This window comes from Salmo salar, unplaced genomic scaffold (genome assembly GCF_905237065.1).
Source record: "Salmo salar unplaced genomic scaffold, Ssal_v3.1, whole genome shotgun sequence".
Taxonomy (NCBI): domain Eukaryota; kingdom Metazoa; phylum Chordata; class Actinopteri; order Salmoniformes; family Salmonidae; genus Salmo; species Salmo salar.
In genome coordinates, this window is record NW_025549843.1 from 102,501 (window position 1) to 120,247 (window position 17,747).

At 53.4% G+C, this 17,747-nt stretch overlaps 1 protein-coding gene across 1 annotated transcript in view; it reads left to right on the forward strand.

The window, feature by feature from the left end:
• Positions 1–17,480, forward strand: part of LOC106590754 (centrosomal protein of 192 kDa) — an 87,191-nt gene extending 69,711 nt beyond the window's left edge. Inside the window, 8 exon segments of the mRNA XM_045713563.1 lie at positions 1,513–1,618; positions 3,406–3,694; positions 5,532–5,704; positions 10,322–10,441; positions 12,621–12,736; positions 14,420–14,546; positions 15,681–15,739; positions 17,310–17,480. Coding sequence (XP_045569519.1) covers positions 1,513–1,618; positions 3,406–3,694; positions 5,532–5,704; positions 10,322–10,441; positions 12,621–12,736; positions 14,420–14,546; positions 15,681–15,739; positions 17,310–17,442 — 1,123 coding nt within the window. The 3' untranslated portion in view covers positions 17,443–17,480.
• Positions 17,481–17,747: the final 267 nt, after the last annotated feature.

Sequence of the window (17,747 nt, forward strand, 5' to 3'; positions counted from 1 at the left end):
GGGGGTTTACCAGGTGACTATATTACCAGGGGGTTTACCAGTTGACTATATTACTAGGGGGGTTTACAGGGTGACTATATTACTAGGGGGGTTTACCAGGTGACTATATTACCAGGGGGGTTTACAGGGTGACTATATTACCAGGGGCGGTTTTACCGGGTGACTATATTACTAGGGGGGTTTTACCGGGTGACTATATTACTAGGGGGTTTTACCGGGTGACTATATTACCAGGGGGTTTTACCGGGTGACTATATTACTAGGGGGGTTTTACCGGGTGACTATATTACCAGGGGGGTATTACCGGGTGACTATATTACTGGGGGGTTTACCAGTTGACTATATTACCAGGGGGGGTATTACCGGGTGACTATATTACCAGGGGGGGTTTACCAGGTGACTATATTACCAGGGGGGTTTACCGGGTGACTATATTACTAGGTCTGTTTTACCAGGTGACTATATTACCAGGGGTGATCAACCAGGTGACTGTATTACTAGGGGGTTTTACCAGGTGACTATATAACCAGGGGTGATGAACCAGGTGACTATATTACCAGGGGGGGTTTACCAGGTGACTATATTACTAGGGGGGTTTTACCGGGTGACTATATTACTAGGGGCTGTTTACCAGGTGACTATATTACTAGGGGGGGTTTACCAGGTGACTATATTACTAGGGGGTTTACCGGGTGACTATATTACCAGGGGGTTTTACTGGGTGACTATATAACCAGGGGTGATAAACCAGGTGACTGTATTACTAGGGGGGGTTTACCGGGTGACTATATAACCAGGGGTGATAAACCAGGTGACTATATTACTAGGGGGGTTTACCGGGTGACTATATTACCAGGGGTGATAAACCAGGTGACTATATTACCAGGGGTGATAAACCAGGTGACTATATAACCAGGGGTGATAAACCAGGTGACTGTATTACTAGGGGGGTTTTACCGGGTGACTATATTACCAGGGGTGATGAACCAGGTGACTGTATTACTAGGGGGGTTTTACCGGGTGACTATATAACCAGGGGTGATGAACCAGGTGACTATATTACTAGGGGTTTTACCGGGTGACTATATTACCAGGGGGGTTTTACCGGGTGACTATATTACCAGTGGGGTTTACCAGTTGACTATATTACTAGGGGGGTTTTACCGGGTGACTATATTACCAGGGGGGTTTACCGGGTGACTATATTACTAGGTGGGTTTTACCAGGTGACTATATTACCAGGGGTGATAAACCAGGTGACTGTATTACTAGGGGGGTTTTACCAGGTGACTATATAACCAGGGGTGATGAACCAGGTGACTATATTACTAGGGGGGGTTTACCAGGTGACTATATTACTAGGGGGGGTTTACCAGGTGACTATATTACTAGGGGGGGTTTACCAGGTGACTATATTACTAGGGGGGGTTTACCAGGTGACTATATTACCAGGGGGGTTTACCAGGTGACTATATAACCAGGGGTGATAAACCATCGTTTTTGTTTTCCCAGGTCCCACCTCCAGATCCTCATCAGTCCTAATCCGTCCCTAGCAACCAGGACTTCCATGTTTCCATGGAGTGGCCAGATCTATGTCCAGTGTGACAATCAACAGAAGGTAGTGATGATGTAGTGGGGCCCCTCAATGTCTTGATGTGGTGGGGTCCCCCTCAATGTCTTGATGTGGTGGGGTCCCCCTCAATGTCTTGATGTGGTGGGGCCCCTCAATGTCTTGATGTGGTGGGGCCCTCAATGTCTTGATGTGGTGGTGGGGCCCCTCAATGTCTTGATGTGGTGGTGGGGCCCCCCTCAATGTCTTGATGTGGTGGTGGGGCCCCCCTCAATGTCTTGATGTGGTGGGGTCCCCCTCAATGTGTTGATGTGGTGGGGTCCCCCTCAATGTGTTGATGTGGTGGTGGGGCCCCTCAATGTCTTGATGTGGTGGTGGGGTCCCCCTCAATGTCTTGATGTGGTGGTGGGGTCCCCCTCAATGTCTTGATGTGGTGGTGGGGCCCCCCTCAATGTCTTGACGTGGTGGGGTCCCCCCTCAATGTCTTGACGTGGTGGTGGGGCCCCCCTCAATGTCTTGATGTGGTGGTGGGGCCCCCCTCAATGTCTTGACGTGGTGGTGGGGCCCCCCTCAATGTCTTGATGTGGTGGTGGGGCCCCCCTCAATGTCTTGATGTGGTGGTGGGGCCCCCTCAATGTCTTGATGTGGTGGTGGGCCCCCCTCAATGTCTTGATGTGGTGGTGGGGCCCCCCTCAATGTCTTGATGTGGTGGTGGGGCCCCCCTCAATGTCTTGATGTGGTGGTGGGGCCCCCTCAATGTCTTGATGTGGTGGTGGGGTCCCCCTCAATGTCTTGATGTGGTGGTGGGGCCCCCCTCAATGTCTTGATGTGGTGGTGGGGCCCCCCTCAATGTCTTGATGTGGTGGTGGGGCCCCCCTCAATGTCTTGATGTGGTGGTGGGGCCCCCCTCAATGTCTTGACGTGGTGGGGTCCCCCCTCAATGTCTTGACGTGGTGGGGGCCCCCTCAATGTCTTGACGTGGTGGTGGGGGCCCCCCTCAATGTCTTGACGTGGTGGTGGGGCCCCCCTCAATGTCTTGACGTGGTGGTGGGGCCCCCCTCAATGTCTTGACGTGGTGGTGGGGCCCCCCTCAATGTCTTGACGTGGTGGTGGGGCCCCCCTCAATGTCTTGATGTGGTGGTGGGGCCCCCTCAATGTCTTGATGTGGTGGTGGGGTCCCCCTCAATGTCTTGATGTGGTGGTGGGGTCCCCCTCAATGTCTTGATGTGGTGGTGGGGCCCCCCTCAATGTCTTGATGTGGTGGTGGGGCCCCCCTCAATGTCTTGACGTGGTGGTGGGGCCCCCCTCAATGTCTTGACGTGGTGGGGCCCCCCTCAATGTCTTGATGTGGTGGTGGGGCCCCCCTCAATGTCTTGACGTGGTGGGGTCCCCCCTCAATGTCTTGACGTGGTGGGGGCCCCCCTCAATGTCTTGACGTGGTGGTGGGGGCCCCCCTCAATGTCTTGACGTGGTGGTGGGGCCCCCCTCAATGTCTTGACGTGGTGGTGGGGCCCCCCTCAATGTCTTGACGTGGTGGTGGGGCCCCCTCAATGTCTTGACGTGGTGGTGGGGCCCCCCCTCAATGTCTTGATGTGGTGGTGGGGCCCCCTCAATGTCTTGATGTGGTGGTGGGGTCCCCCTCAATGTCTTGATGTGGTGGTGGGGTCCCCCTCAATGTCTTGATGTGGTGGTGGGGCCCCCCTCAATGTCTTGATGTGGTGGTGGGGCCCCCCTCAATGTCTTGACGTGGTGGTGGGGCCCCCCTCAATGTCTTGACGTGGTGGTGGGGCCCCCCTCAATGTCTTGATGTTATTTTCTCTCCTCCTGCTGTCCAGTTCATCAAAATCCAGATTCGTCAGGACCTGGCTCTGGATGTATCAACCGCCCCATCAGACCAGAGCCTGGCCCCCCTTCCCCCTCAGACTGCTAGCCCCATGCCCACCACCATGCTGCCCCCATCAAACCAGAGCCTGGCCCCCCTTCCCCCTCAGACTGCTAGCCCCATGCCCACCACCATGCTGCCCCCTGCAGACCAACCCCCCCAGACCCAGACGGCTCCAGCCACGGTAGAGATCAGTAACCGCACCATCGTGTTTCCTGCCACGCCCTCAGGAGACGCCTCAGGTAGGAGACAATCTCTGACTCTCAGCGTTACTGGGACATGTCTATAATCTCTGACTCCCAGCGTTACGACACGTCTATAATCCCAGCGTTGGGACACGTCTATAATCCCAGCGTTGGGACACGTCTATAATCCCAGCGTTGGGACACGTCTATAATCCCAGCGTTGGGACACGTCTATAATCCCAGCGTTGGGACACGTCTATAATCTATCACTCCCAGCATTACTCAGTTTTGGGACATGTCTATAATCTCAGCGTTGGGACACGTCTATAATCCCAGCGTTGGGACACGTCTATAATCCCAGCGTTGGGACACGTCTATAATCCCAGCGCTGGGACACGTCTATAATCCCAGCGTTGGGACACGTCTATAATCCCAGCGTTGGGACACGTCTATAATCCCAGCGCTGGGACACGTCTATAATCCCAGCGCTGGGACACGTCTATAATCTATGACTCCCAGCATTACTCAGTTTTGGGACATGTATATAATCCCAGCGCTGGGACACGTCTATAATCCCAGCGCTGGGACACGTCTATAATCCCAGCGCTGGGACACGTCTATAATCCCAGCGCTGGGACACGTCTATAATCTATGACTCCCAGCATTACTCAGTTTTGGGACATGTCTATAATCTCAGCGTTGGGACACGTCTATAATCCCAGCGTTGGGACACGTCTATAATCCCAGCGCTGGGACACGTCTATAATCCCAGCGTTGGGACACGTCTATAATCCCAGCGCTGGGACACGTCTATAATCCCAGCGCTGGGACACGTCTATAATCCCAGCGCTGGGACACGTCTATAATCCCAGCGCTGGGACACGTCTATAATCCCAGCGCTGGGACACGTCTATAATCCCAGTGCTGGGACACGTCTATAATCCCAGCGCTGGGACACGTCTATAATCTATGACTCCCAGCATTACTCAGTTTTGGGACATGTCTATAATCTCAGCGTTGGGACACGGCTATAATCCCAGCGTTGGGACACGTCTATAATCCCAGCGTTGGGACACGTCTATAATCCCAGCGCTGGGACACGTCTATAATCCCAGCGCTGGGACACGTCTATAATCCCAGCGCTGGGACACGTCTATAATCCCAGCGCTGGGACACGTCTATAATCCCAGCGCTGGGACACGTCTATAATCCCAGCGTTGGGACACGTCTATAATCCCAGCGTTGGGACACGTCTATAATCCCAGCGCTGGGACACGTCTATAATCCCAGCGCTGGGACACGTCTATAATCTATGACTCCCAGCATTACTCAGTTTTGGGACACGTCTATAATCCCAGCGCTGGGACACGTCTATAATCCCAGCGCTGGGACACGTCTATAATCCCAGCGCTGGGACACGTCTATAATCCCAGCGCTGGGACACGTCTATAATCCCAGCGCTGGGACACGTCTATAATCTATGACTCCCAGCATTACTCAGTTTTGGGACACGTCTATAATCCCAGCGTTGGGACACGTCTATAATCCCAGCGTTGGGACACGTCTATAATCCCAGCGCTGGGACACGTCTATAATCCCAGCGTTGGGACACGTCTATAATCCCAGCGCTGGGACACGTCTATAATCCCAGCGTTGGGACACGTCTATAATCCCAGCGTTGGGACACGTCTATAATCCCAGCGTTGGGACACGTCTATAATCCCAGCGCTGGGACACGTCTATAATCCCAGCGCTGGGACACGTCTATAATCTCTGGAGTTTGCCGTTACCAGTCAATAGCCCCGTTTCCCCTCTAGATAATACGAAATGCTGTGTGTGTTCGTGAAGAATGTTCCAGTGTTTTGACCTACGAGGCCGTCTCTTCCTTCGTCAGAGTCCTCTGTGGAGGTGGAGAATAGAGGACAACAGGTGAGGTGGTACCTGTCTTCCTTCGCCCCTCCCTATGTAAAGGGGGTGGACAGCAGTGGGGATGTGTACCGGGCCACCTACACAGCTTTCAGGTGTCCCCGAGTCTCTGGAATCCTGGGAGCTAACGACAAGATGCAGGTGAATTATCCCATCATCATCTCTTTGGGGGGTTACTGACCACCCAGCTTTACCCAGTCACACCCCTGGTCCCAGAACATACCTTTATTAGGGGGGGTTACTGACCACCCAGCTTTACCCAGTCACACCCCTGGTCCCAGAACATACCTTTATTAGGGGGGTTACTGACCACCCAGCTTTACCCAGTCACACCCCTGGTCCCCAGAACATACCTTTATTAGGGGGTTACTGACCACCCAGCTTTACCCAGTCACACCCCTGGTCCCAGAACATACCTTTATTAGGGGGTTACTGACCACCCAGCTTTACCCAGTCACACCCCTGGTCCCAGAACATACCTTTATTAGGGGGTTACTGACCACCCAGCTTTACCCAGTCACACCCCTGGTCCCAGAACATACCTTTATTAGGGGTTACTGACCACCCAGCTTTACCCAGTCACACCCCTGGTCCCCAGAACATACCTTTATTAGGGGGTTACTGACCACCCAGCTTTACCCAGTCACACCCCTGGTCCCAGAACATACCTTTATTAGGGGGTTACTGACCACCCAGCTTTACCCAGTCACACCCCTGGTCCCAGAACATACCTTTATTAGGGGGGTTACTGACCACCCAGCTTTACCCAGTCACACCCCTGGTCCCAGAACATACCTTTATTAGGGGGGTTACTGACCACCCAGCTTTACCCAGTCACACCCCTGGTCCCAGAACATACCTTTATTAGGGGGGTTACTGACCACCCAGCTTTACCCAGTCACACCCCTGGTCCCAGAACATACCTTTATTAGGGGGGTTACTGACCACCCAGCTTTACCCAGTCACACCCCTGGTCCCAGAACATACCTTTATTAGGGGGGTTACTGACCACCCAGCTTTACCCAGTCACACCCCTGGTCCCAGAACATACCTTTATTAGGGGGGTTACTGACCACCCAGCTTTACCCAGTCACACCCCTGGTCCCAGAACATACCTTTATTAGGGGGGTTACTGACCACCCAGCTTTACCCAGTCACACCCCTGGTCCCAGAACATACCTTTATTAGGGGGTTACTGACCACCCAGCTTTACCCAGTCACACCCCTGGTCCCAGAACATACCTTTATTAGGGGGTTACTGACCACCCAGCTTGACCCAGTCACACCCCTGGTCCCAGAACATACCTTTATTAGGGGGGTTACTGACCACCCAGCTTTACCCAGTCACACCCCTGGTCCCAGAACATACCTTTATTAGGGGGGGGTTACTGACCACCCAGCTTTACCCAGTCACACCCCTGGTCCCAGAACATACCTTTATTAGGGGGGTTACTGACCACCCAGCTTTACCCAGTCACACCCCTGGTCCCAGAACATACCTTTATTAGGGGGGTTACTGACCACCCAGCTTTACCCAGTCACACCCCTGGTCCCAGAACATACCTTTTTTGGGGAGGGTTACTGACCACCCAGCTTTACCCAGTCACACCCCTGGTCCCAGAACATACCTTTATTAGGGGGGTTACTGACCACCCAGCTTTACCCAGTCACACCCCTGGTCCCAGAACATACCTTTATTAGGGGGGTTACTGACCACCCAGCTTTACCCAGTCACACCCCTGGTCCCAGAACATACCTTTATTAGGGGGGTTACTGACCACCCAGCTTTACCCAGTCACACCCCTGGTCCCAGAACATACCTTTATTAGGGGGGTTACTGACCACCCAGCTTTACCCAGTCACACCCCTGGTCCCAGAACATACCTTTATTAGGGGGTTACTGACCACCCAGCTTTACCCAGTCACACCCCTGGTCCCAGAACATACCTTTATTAGGGGGTTACTGACCACCCAGCTTTACCCAGTCACACCCCTGGTCCCAGAACATACCTTTATTAGGGGGTTACTGACCACCCAGCTTTACCCAGTCACACCCCTGGTCCCAGAACATACCTTTATTAGGGGGTTACTGACCACCCAGCTTTACCCAGTCACACCCCTGGTCCCAGAACATACCTTTATTAGGGGGTTACTGACCACCCAGCTTTACCCAGTCACACCCCTGGTCCCAGAACATACCTTTATTAGGGGGTTACTGACCACCCAGCTTTACCCAGTCACACCCCTGGTCCCAGAACATACCTTTATTAGGGGGTTACTGACCACCCAGCTTTACCCAGTCACACCCCTGGTCCCAGAACATACCTTTATTAGGGGGTTACTGACCACCCAGCTTTACCCAGTCACACCCCTGGTCCCAGAACATACCTTTATTAGGGGGTTACTGACCACCCAGCTTTACCCAGTCACACCCCTGGTCCCCAGAACATACCTTTATTAGGGGTTACTGACCACCCAGCTTTACCCAGTCACACCCCTGGTCCCAGAACATACCTTTATTAGGGGGTTACTGACCACCCAGCTTTACCCAGTCACACCCCTGGTCCCAGAACATACCTTTATTAGGGGTTACTGACCACCCAGCTTTACCCAGTCACACCCCTGGTCCCAGAACATACCTTTATTAGGGGGTTACTGACCACCCAGCTTTACCCAGTCACACCCCTGGTCCCAGAACATACCTTTATTAGGGGTTACTGACCACCCAGCTTTACCCAGTCACACCCCTGGTCCCAGAACATACCTTTATTAGGGGGTTACTGACCACCCAGCTTTACCCAGTCACACCCCTGGTCCCAGAACATACCTTTATTAGGGGGTTACTGACCACCCAGCTTTACCCAGTCACACCCCTGGTCCCAGAACATACCTTTATTAGGGTTACTGACCACCCAGCTTTACCCAGTCACACCCCTGGTTCCAGAACATACCTTTATTAGGGGGTTACTGACCACCCAGCTTTACCCAGTCACACCCCTGGTCCCAGAACATACCTTTATTAGGGTTACTGACCACCCAGCTTTACCCAGTCACACCCCTGGTCCCAGAACATACCTTTATTAGGGGGTTACTGACCACCCAGCTTTACCCAGTCACACCCCTGGTCCCAGAACATACCTTTATTAGGGTTACTGACCACCCAGCTTTACCCAGTCACACCCCTGGTCCCAGAACATACCTTTATTAGGGTTACTGACCACCCAGCTTTACCCAGTCACACCCCTGGTCCCAGAACATACCTTTATTAGGGTTACTGACCACCCAGCTTTACCCAGTCACACCCCTGGTCCCAGAACATACCTTTATTAGGGGGTTACTGACCACCCAGCTTTACCCAGTCACACCCCTGGTCCCAGAACATACCTTTATTAGGGGGTTACTGACCACCCAGCTTTACCCAGTCACACCCCTGGTCCCCAGAACATACCTTTATTAGGGGGTTACTGACCACCCAGCTTTACCCAGTCACACCCCTGGTCCCAGAACATACCTTTATTAGGGGTTACTGACCACCCAGCTTTACCCAGTCACACCCCTGGTCCCAGAACATACCTTTATTAGGGGTTACTGACCACCCAGCTTTACCCAGTCACACCCCTGGTCCCAGAACATACCTTTATTAGGGTTACTGACCACCCAGCTTTACCCAGTCACACCCCTGGTCCCAGAACATACCTTTATTAGGGTTACTGACCACCCAGCTTTACCCAGTCACACCCCTGGTCCCCAGAACATACCTTTATTAGGGGGGTTACTGACCACCTAGCTTTACCCAGTCACACCCCTGGTCCCAGAACATACCTTTATTAGGGTTACTGACCACCCAGCTTTACCCAGTCACACCCCTGGTCCCAGAACATACCTTTATTAGGGGGTTACTGACCACCCAGCTTTACCCAGTCACACCCCTGGTCCCAGAACATACCTTTATTAGGGGGGGTTACTGACCACCCAGCTTTACCCAGTCACACCCCTGGTCCCAGAACATACCTTTATTAGGGGGTTACTGACCACCCAGCTTTACCCAGTCACACCCCTGGTCCCAGAACATACCTTTATTAGGGGGGTTACTGACCACCCAGCTTTACCCAGTCACACCCCTGGTCCCAGAACATACCTTTATTAGGGTTACTGACCACCCAGCTTTACCCAGTCACACCCCTGGTCCCAGAACATACCTTTATTAGGGGGGGTTACTGACCACCCAGCTTTACCCAGTCACACCCCTGGTCCCAGAACATACCTTTATTAGGGGGGTTACTGACCACCCAGCTTTACCCAGTCACACCCCTGGTCCCAGAACATACCTTTATTAGGGTTACTGACCACCCAGCTTTACCCAGTCACACCCCTGGTCCCAGAACATACCTTTATTAGGGGGGGTTACTGACCACCCAGCTTTACCCAGTCACACCCCTGGTCCCCAGAACATACCTTTATTAGGGGGTTACTGACCACCCAGCTTTACCCAGTCACACCCCTGGTCCCAGAACATACCTTTATTAGGGGGTTACTGACCACCCAGCTTTACCCAGTCACACCCCTGGTCCCAGAACATACCTTTATTAGGGTTACTGACCACCCAGCTTTACCCAGTCACACCCCTGGTCCCAGAACATCATCTCTCCTCCTGTTGAACTCCTCCTGTCTCCCCTCCTCCTGTTGAACTCCTCCTGTCTCCTCTCCTCCTGTCTCCCCTCCTCCTGTTGATGTCCTCTCTCCTCCTGTCTCCTCCAGGTGCCCATCACCTTCTTGCCGAGGGACCGAGGGGACTATGCTCAGTTCTGGGACCTGGAGTGTCACCCAGTGGCTGAGCCTCAGCACAAGACCAGGATCCGCTTCCAGCTCTGTGGCACTGTGGGTAGACTGTTATAGGACATCATTATACTGCCAGGAGTCGGTCTGTAGACTGTTATAGGACATCATTATACTGCCAGGAGACTGTTATAGGACATCATTATTCTGCCAGGAGACGGTCTGTAGACTGTTATAGGACATCATTATACTGCCAGGAGACTGTTATAGGACATCATTATACTGCCAGGAGACTGTTATAGGACATCATTATACTGCCAGGAGACTGTTATAGGACATCATTATACTGCCAGGAGTCGGTCTGTAGACTGTTATAGGACATCATTATACTGCCAGGAGACTGTTATAGGACATCATTATTCTGCCAGGAGTCGGTCTGTAGACTGTTATAGGACATCATTATACTGCCAGGAGACTTGTTATAGGACATCATTATACTGCCAGGAGTCGGTCTGTAGACTGTTATAGGACATCATTATACTGCCAGGAGACTGTTATAGGACATCATTATACTGCCAGGAGACTGTTATAGGACATCATTATACTGCCAGGAGACTGTTATAGGACATCATTATACTGCCAGGAGTCGGTCTGTAGACTGTTATAGGACATCATTATACTGCCAGGAGACTGTTATAGGACATCATTATTCTGCCAGGAGTCGGTCTGTAGACTGTTATAGGACATCATTATACTGCCAGGAGACTTGTTATAGGACATCATTATACTGCCAGGAGTCGGTCTGTAGACTGTTATAGGACATCATTATACTGCCAGGAGACTGTTATAGGACATCATTATACTGCCAGGGGACTGTTATAGGACATCATTATACTGCCAGGACGCGGTCTGTAAAGGTAGACGGTCTGTAAAGGTAGACTGTTATAGGACATCATTATACTGCCAGGAGTCGGTCTGTAGACTGTTATAGGACATCATTATACTGCCAGGACACGGTCTGTAGACTGTTATAGGACATCATTATACTGTCAGGAGACTGTTATAGGACATCATTATACTGTCAGGAGACTGTCTGTATGTAGACTGTTATAGGACATCATTATACTGCCAGGAGTCGGTCTGTAGACTGTTATAGGACATCATTATACTGCCAGGAGACTGTTATAGGACATCATTATACTGTCAGGAGACTGTCTGTATGTAGACTGTTATAGGACATCATTATACTGCCAGAAGGCGGTCTGTAGACTGTTATAGGACATCATTATACTGCCAGGAGACGGTCTGTAAAGGTAGACTGTTATAGGGCATCATTATACTGCCAGGAGTCGGTCTGTAGACTGTTATAGGACATCATTATACTGCCAGGAGACTGTTATAGGACATCATTATACTGCCAGAAGGCGGTCTGTAAAGGTAGACTGTTATAGGGCATCATTATACTGCCAGGAGACGGTCTGTAAAGGTAGACTGTTATAGGGCATCATTATACTGCCAGGAGTCGGTCTGTAGACTGTTATAGGACATCATTATACTGCCAGGAGACTGTCTGTAGACTGTTATAGGACATCATTATACTGCCAGGAGACTGTTATAGGACATCATTATACTGCCAGGGGACGGTCTGTAGACTGTTATAGGACATCATTATACTGCCAGGAGACTATAGGACATCATTATACTGCCAGGACACGGTCTGTAGACTGTTATAGGACATCATTATACTGCCAGGACACGGTCTGTAGACTGTTATAGGACATCATTATACTGCCAGGAGACTGTCTGTAGACTGTTATAGGACATCATTATACTGCCAGGAGACGGTCTGTAAAGGGAGACGGTCTGTAAAGGGAGACGGTCTGTAAAGGGAGACGGTCTGTAAAGGGAGACGGTCTGTAAAGGGAGACGGTCTGTAAAGGGAGACGGTCTGTAAAGGGAGACGGTCTGTAAAGGGAGACGGTCTGTAAAGGGAGACGGTCTGTAAAGGGAGACGGTCTGTAAAGGAACATCATCATACTGCAGGGTGACTTCCTGCTTTACAGAAGTCTTCCCAATGTGATCGAGCCTCAACTAGCAGACGGATGAAGGGAAAGTTTAAAGTCGTTTTTATTAGGCACCAAACAGGAAACTCATTCCAACAGGAAGGGACTGGATTTGTCGTTTGGATATGGTGTCCCCTAATGAATATGACCCTGTTGCTTTAACGGTGGCATGGAGGGTGGTGGTGGAGGGTGATGATGATGATGATGGTGTTTTTCAGGGTGTGAAGGTTGGTCCAGCGGCGGCTCCTCAGGAAGCAGACTGTTCTCTGGTGAAGACTGAAGCCTTTAAGACCAGGAGAAGACCTGACCCGGTCGCTGATGGGGGCATGACTGGGTGAGGACTGGCCCTCAGGTCACCCTAGTGAGGACTGGCCCTCAGGTCCCCCTAGTGAGGACTGGGTGAGGACTGGCCCTCAGGTCACCCTAGTGAGGACTGGCCCTCAGGTCACCCTAGTGAGGACTGGCCCTCAGGTCCCCCTAGTGAGGACTGGGTGAGGACTGGCCCTCAGGTCCCCCTAGTGAGGACTGGCCCTCAGGTCCCCCTAGTGAGGACTGGCCCTCAGGTCCCCCTAGTGAGGACTGGCCCTCAGGTCCCCCTAGTGAGGACTGGCCCTCAGGTCTCACTGGGTGAGGACTGGCCCTCAGGTCCCCCTAGTGAGGACTGGCCCTCAGGTCTCACTGGGTGAGGACTGGCCCTCAGGTCCCCCTAGTGAGGACTGGCCCTCAGGTCCCCCTAGTGAGGACTGGCCCTCAGGTCCCCCTAGTGAGGACTGGCCCTCAGGTCCCCCTAGTGAGGACTGGCCCTCAGGTCCCCCTAGTGAGGACTGGCCCTCAGGTCTCACTGGGTGAGGACTGGCCCTCAGGTCTGACTGGGTGAGGACTGGCCCTCAGGTCTGACTGGGTGAGGACTGGCCCTCAGGTCTCACTGGGTGAGGACTGGCCCTCAGGTCTCACTGGGTGAGGACTGGCCCTCAGGTCCCACTGGGTGAGGACTGGCCCTCAGGTCCCACTGGGTGAGGACTGGCCCTCAGGTCCCACTGGGTGAGGACTGGCCCTCAGGTCCCACTGGGTGAGGACTGGCCCTCAGGTCCCACTGGGTGAGGACTGGCCCTCAGGTCCCACTGGGTGAGGACTGGCCCTCAGGTCTCACTGGGTGAGGACTGGCCCTCAGGTCCCACTGGGTGAGGACTGGCCCTCAGGTCCCACTGGGTGAGGACTGGCCCTCAGGTCTCACTGGGTGAGGACTGGCCCTCTGGTCCCACTGGGTGAGGACTGGCCCTCTGGTCCCACTGGGTGAGGACTGGCCCTCAGGTCCCACTGGGTGAGGACTGGCCCTCAGGTCCCACTGGGTGAGGACTGGCCCTCAGGTCTCACTGGGTGAGGACTGGGTGAGGACTGGCCCTCAGGTCTCACTGGGTGAGGACTGGGTGAGGACTGGCCCTCAGGTCTCACTAGTGATGAATAGAAAAACAAGGTCAATCCTCCACAGTCCAGAGCACAGTGGAGGATGAATCACAAAACAGGGAGCACTAGTTAGCCAGCTAGTTAGCCAGCTAGTTAGCCAGCTAGTTAGCCAGCTGACTGACTATCTGGTTAACATTCAGATATAGCTCTTGATTTGTTCTGAAGAATAAGTGGTCAGGAAGCTCAGAGCCCCGTGGAGGAGGAAGGTCCAGGTAGATGCTCAGGAAGCTCGAAGGTCCAGGTAGATGTTCAGGAAGCTCAGAGCCCCATGGAGGAGGAAGGTTCAGGTAGCTCAGAGCCCCATGGAGGAGGAAGGTCCAGGTAGATGTTCAGGAAGCTCAGAGCCCCATGGAGGAGGAGGAAGGTCCAGGTAGATGTTCAGGAAGCTCAGAGCCCCATGGAGGAGGAAGGTCCAGGTAGATGTTCAGGAGGAAGGTCCAGGTAGATGTTTAGGTAGCTCAGAGCCCCGTGGAGGAGGAGGAAGGTCCAGGTAGATGTTCAGGAGGAAGGTCCAGGTAGATGTTTAATGTGTGGATGATGTTGTGTGTTCCAGTCAGGAGGAGCCTCTATGTAGAGGGGTCTACGCCCCCAGGACCACTACTCATTCCCCCCCTACCAGGGTGGGGGAGACCAGCACACTGAAGGTCAACATGAGAAACAACTCCTTGGAAACGCATGGGGTGAGCAACACACACTCACTCACTCACTCACTCACTCACTCACTCACTCACTCACTCACTCACTCACTCACTCACTCACTCACTCACTCACTCACTCACTCTCATATATATATACACACAGACTCACTCACTCACACACTCACACACTCACACACTCACTCACTCACACACTCACTCACTCACTCATATATATATATATACACACACCCTCACTCACTCACTCACTCACACACACTCACTCACTCACTCACTCACTCACTCTCATATATATATACACACAGACTCACTCACTCACACACTCACACACTCACTCACTCACACACTCACTCACTCACTCATATATATATATATATACACACACACTCACTCACTCACACACACACTCACTCACTCACTCTCATATATATATACACACAGACTCACTCACTCACACACTCACACACTCACTCACTCACACACTCACTCACTCACTCATATATATATATATATATACACACTCACTCACTCACTCACACACACACTCACTCACTCACTCACTCACTCACTCACTCACTCTCATATATATATACACACAGACTCACTCACTCACACACTCACACACTCACTCACTCACACACTCACTCACTCACTCACTCACTCATATATATATATATACACACACACTCACTCACTCACACACTCACTCACTCACTCACTCACTCACTCACTCACTCTCATATATATATACACACAGACTCACTCACTCACTCACTCACTCACACTCACTCACTCACTCACTCATATATATATATATACACACACACACAGACTCTCACTCACTCACTCACTCACTCTCACACACACACACACACATATATATATATACACACACACACAGACTCACTCACTCACTCACTCACTCACTCACTCATTCACTCACTCATTCACTCACTCACTCACTCACTCACTCACTCACTCTCATATATATACACACAGACTCACTCACTCACTCTCACACACACACACACACACACATATATATATATACACACGGACACAGACAGACAGACAATAATTGCATGAACTGTGATGGATGTGATTAACTACCCAGAATGCTTTGCACGGATTTGATGTTGAGCTTGTCTGGTGTTGCAGCTGATGTTCCTAACCCCTAAAGAGCCCTTCCACATCAAGCATTCCAGATATTCCCTACGGTGAGTCAACGCTGCTTCCTGTCTGTCATGTTCCTCTTCTGTAATCAGTGTCCTGGTCAGCCTGGCCACAGAGCTATGCTATGGTGTTGGTCAGGCTCTGGGCCTGAGAGCGTCTGGACGGCGGGCCACTGTGTTGGTCAGGCTCTGGGCCTGAGAGCGTCTGGACGGCGGGCCACTGTGTTGGTCAGGCTCTGGGCCTGAGAGCGTCTGGACGGCGGGCCACTGTGTTGGTCAGGCTCTGGGCCTGAGAGCGTCTGGACGGCGGGCCACTGTGTTGGTCAGGCTCTGGGCCTGAGAGCGTCTGGACGGCGGGCCACTGTGTTGGTCAGGCTCTGGGCCTGAGAGCGTCTGGACGGCGGGCCACTGTGTTGGTCAGGCTCTGGGCCTGAGAGCGTCTGGACGGCGGGCCACTGTGTTGGTCAGGCTCTGGGCCTGAGAGCGTCTGGACGGCGGGCCACTGTGTTGGTCAGGCTCTGGGCCTGAGAGCGTCTGGACGGCGGGCCACTGTGTTGGTCAGGCTCTGGGCCTGAGAGCGTCTGGACGGCGGGCCACTGTGTTATATACTGGAGTAGGTGCGGCGGGTGGGGGTAGGTGCGGCGGGTGGGGGTAGGTGCGGCGGGTGGGGGTAGGTGCGGCGGGGGAGGTGGTGCGGTGGGGGAGGTGATGCGGTGGGGGTAGGCGGTGGGGGTAGGCGGTGGGGGGTAGGTGGTGCGGCGGTGGTAGGTGCGGTGGGGTAGGTGGTGCGGTGGGGGTAGGTGGTCCGGCGGGGGTAGGTGCGGTGGGGTAGGTGGTGCGGTGGGGGTAGGTGCTGGGGGGTAGGTGGTGTGGCGGTGGTAGGTGCGGCGGGGGTAGGTGGTGCGGTGGGGGTAGGTGCTGTGTGGCGAATGGCACCTTGCTGCATGTCCTGCCTCCTCCCATGATGCATAGCGTCGTCATGTGGGATGAACGTTTGTTTCTACATTTTTATCACAGTGTTTTCTTCTTCCTGACGTGAGATTGGTACTTCCTGTATCTGTCAGCCTGGTGCTTCCTGTATCTGTCAGCCTGGTACTTCCTGTATCTGTCAGCCTGTTGTATTCTAACATCAATCACAGCTCAGTCTGCCTCTCTGTCCATGTTTTGATTTCTTCCCGTTTCCTCCCTGCCCTCTTCCCGTTTCCTCCCTGCCCTCTTCCCGTTTCCTCCCTGCCCTCTTCCCGTTTCCTCCCTGCCCTCTTCCCGTTTCCTCCCTGCCCTCTTCCCGTTTCCTCCCTGCCCTCTTCCCGTTTCCTCCCTGCCCTCTTCCCGTTTCCTCCCTGCCCTCTTCCCGTTTCCTCCCTGCCCTCTTCCCGTTTCCTCCCTGCCCTCTTCCCGTTTCCTCCCTGCCCTCTTCCCGTTTCCTCCCTGCCCTCTTCCCGTTTCCTCCCTGCCCTCTTCCCGTTTCCTCCCTGCCCTCTTCCCGTTTCCTCCCTGCCCTCTTCCCGTTTCCTCCCTGCCCTCTTCCCGTTTCCTCCCTGCCCTCTTCCCGTTTCCTCCCTGCCCTCTTCCCGTTTCCTCCCTGCCCTCTTCCCGTTTCCTCCCTGCCCTCCAGATCCCAACGCTACATCCACCTGCCAGTCCAGTTCAAGCCGGTTGTCACCGGCAACCACTCCAGCCAGCTGTTGGTTCAGACGGATACCAGTGGAAACATCGCTATCCAGCTGACTGGTGAAGCCCTGGCCTGAGGACGTCTGGGTCAGGGAGGACTGCTGGGTCTGGGTCAGGGGAGGACTGCTGGGTCAGGGAGGACTGCTGGGTCTGGGTCAGGGAGGACTGCTGGGTCTGGGTCAGGGAGGACTGCTGGGTCTGGGTCAGGGAGGACTGCTGGGTCTGGGTCAGGGAGGACTGCTGGGTCTGGGTCTGGGAGGACTGCTGGGTCTGGGTCAGGGAGGACGTCTGGGTCTGGGAGGACTGCTGGGTCTGGGTCTGGGAGGACTGCTGGGTCTGGGTCAGGGAGGACTGCTGGGTCTGGGTCAGGGAGGACTGCTGG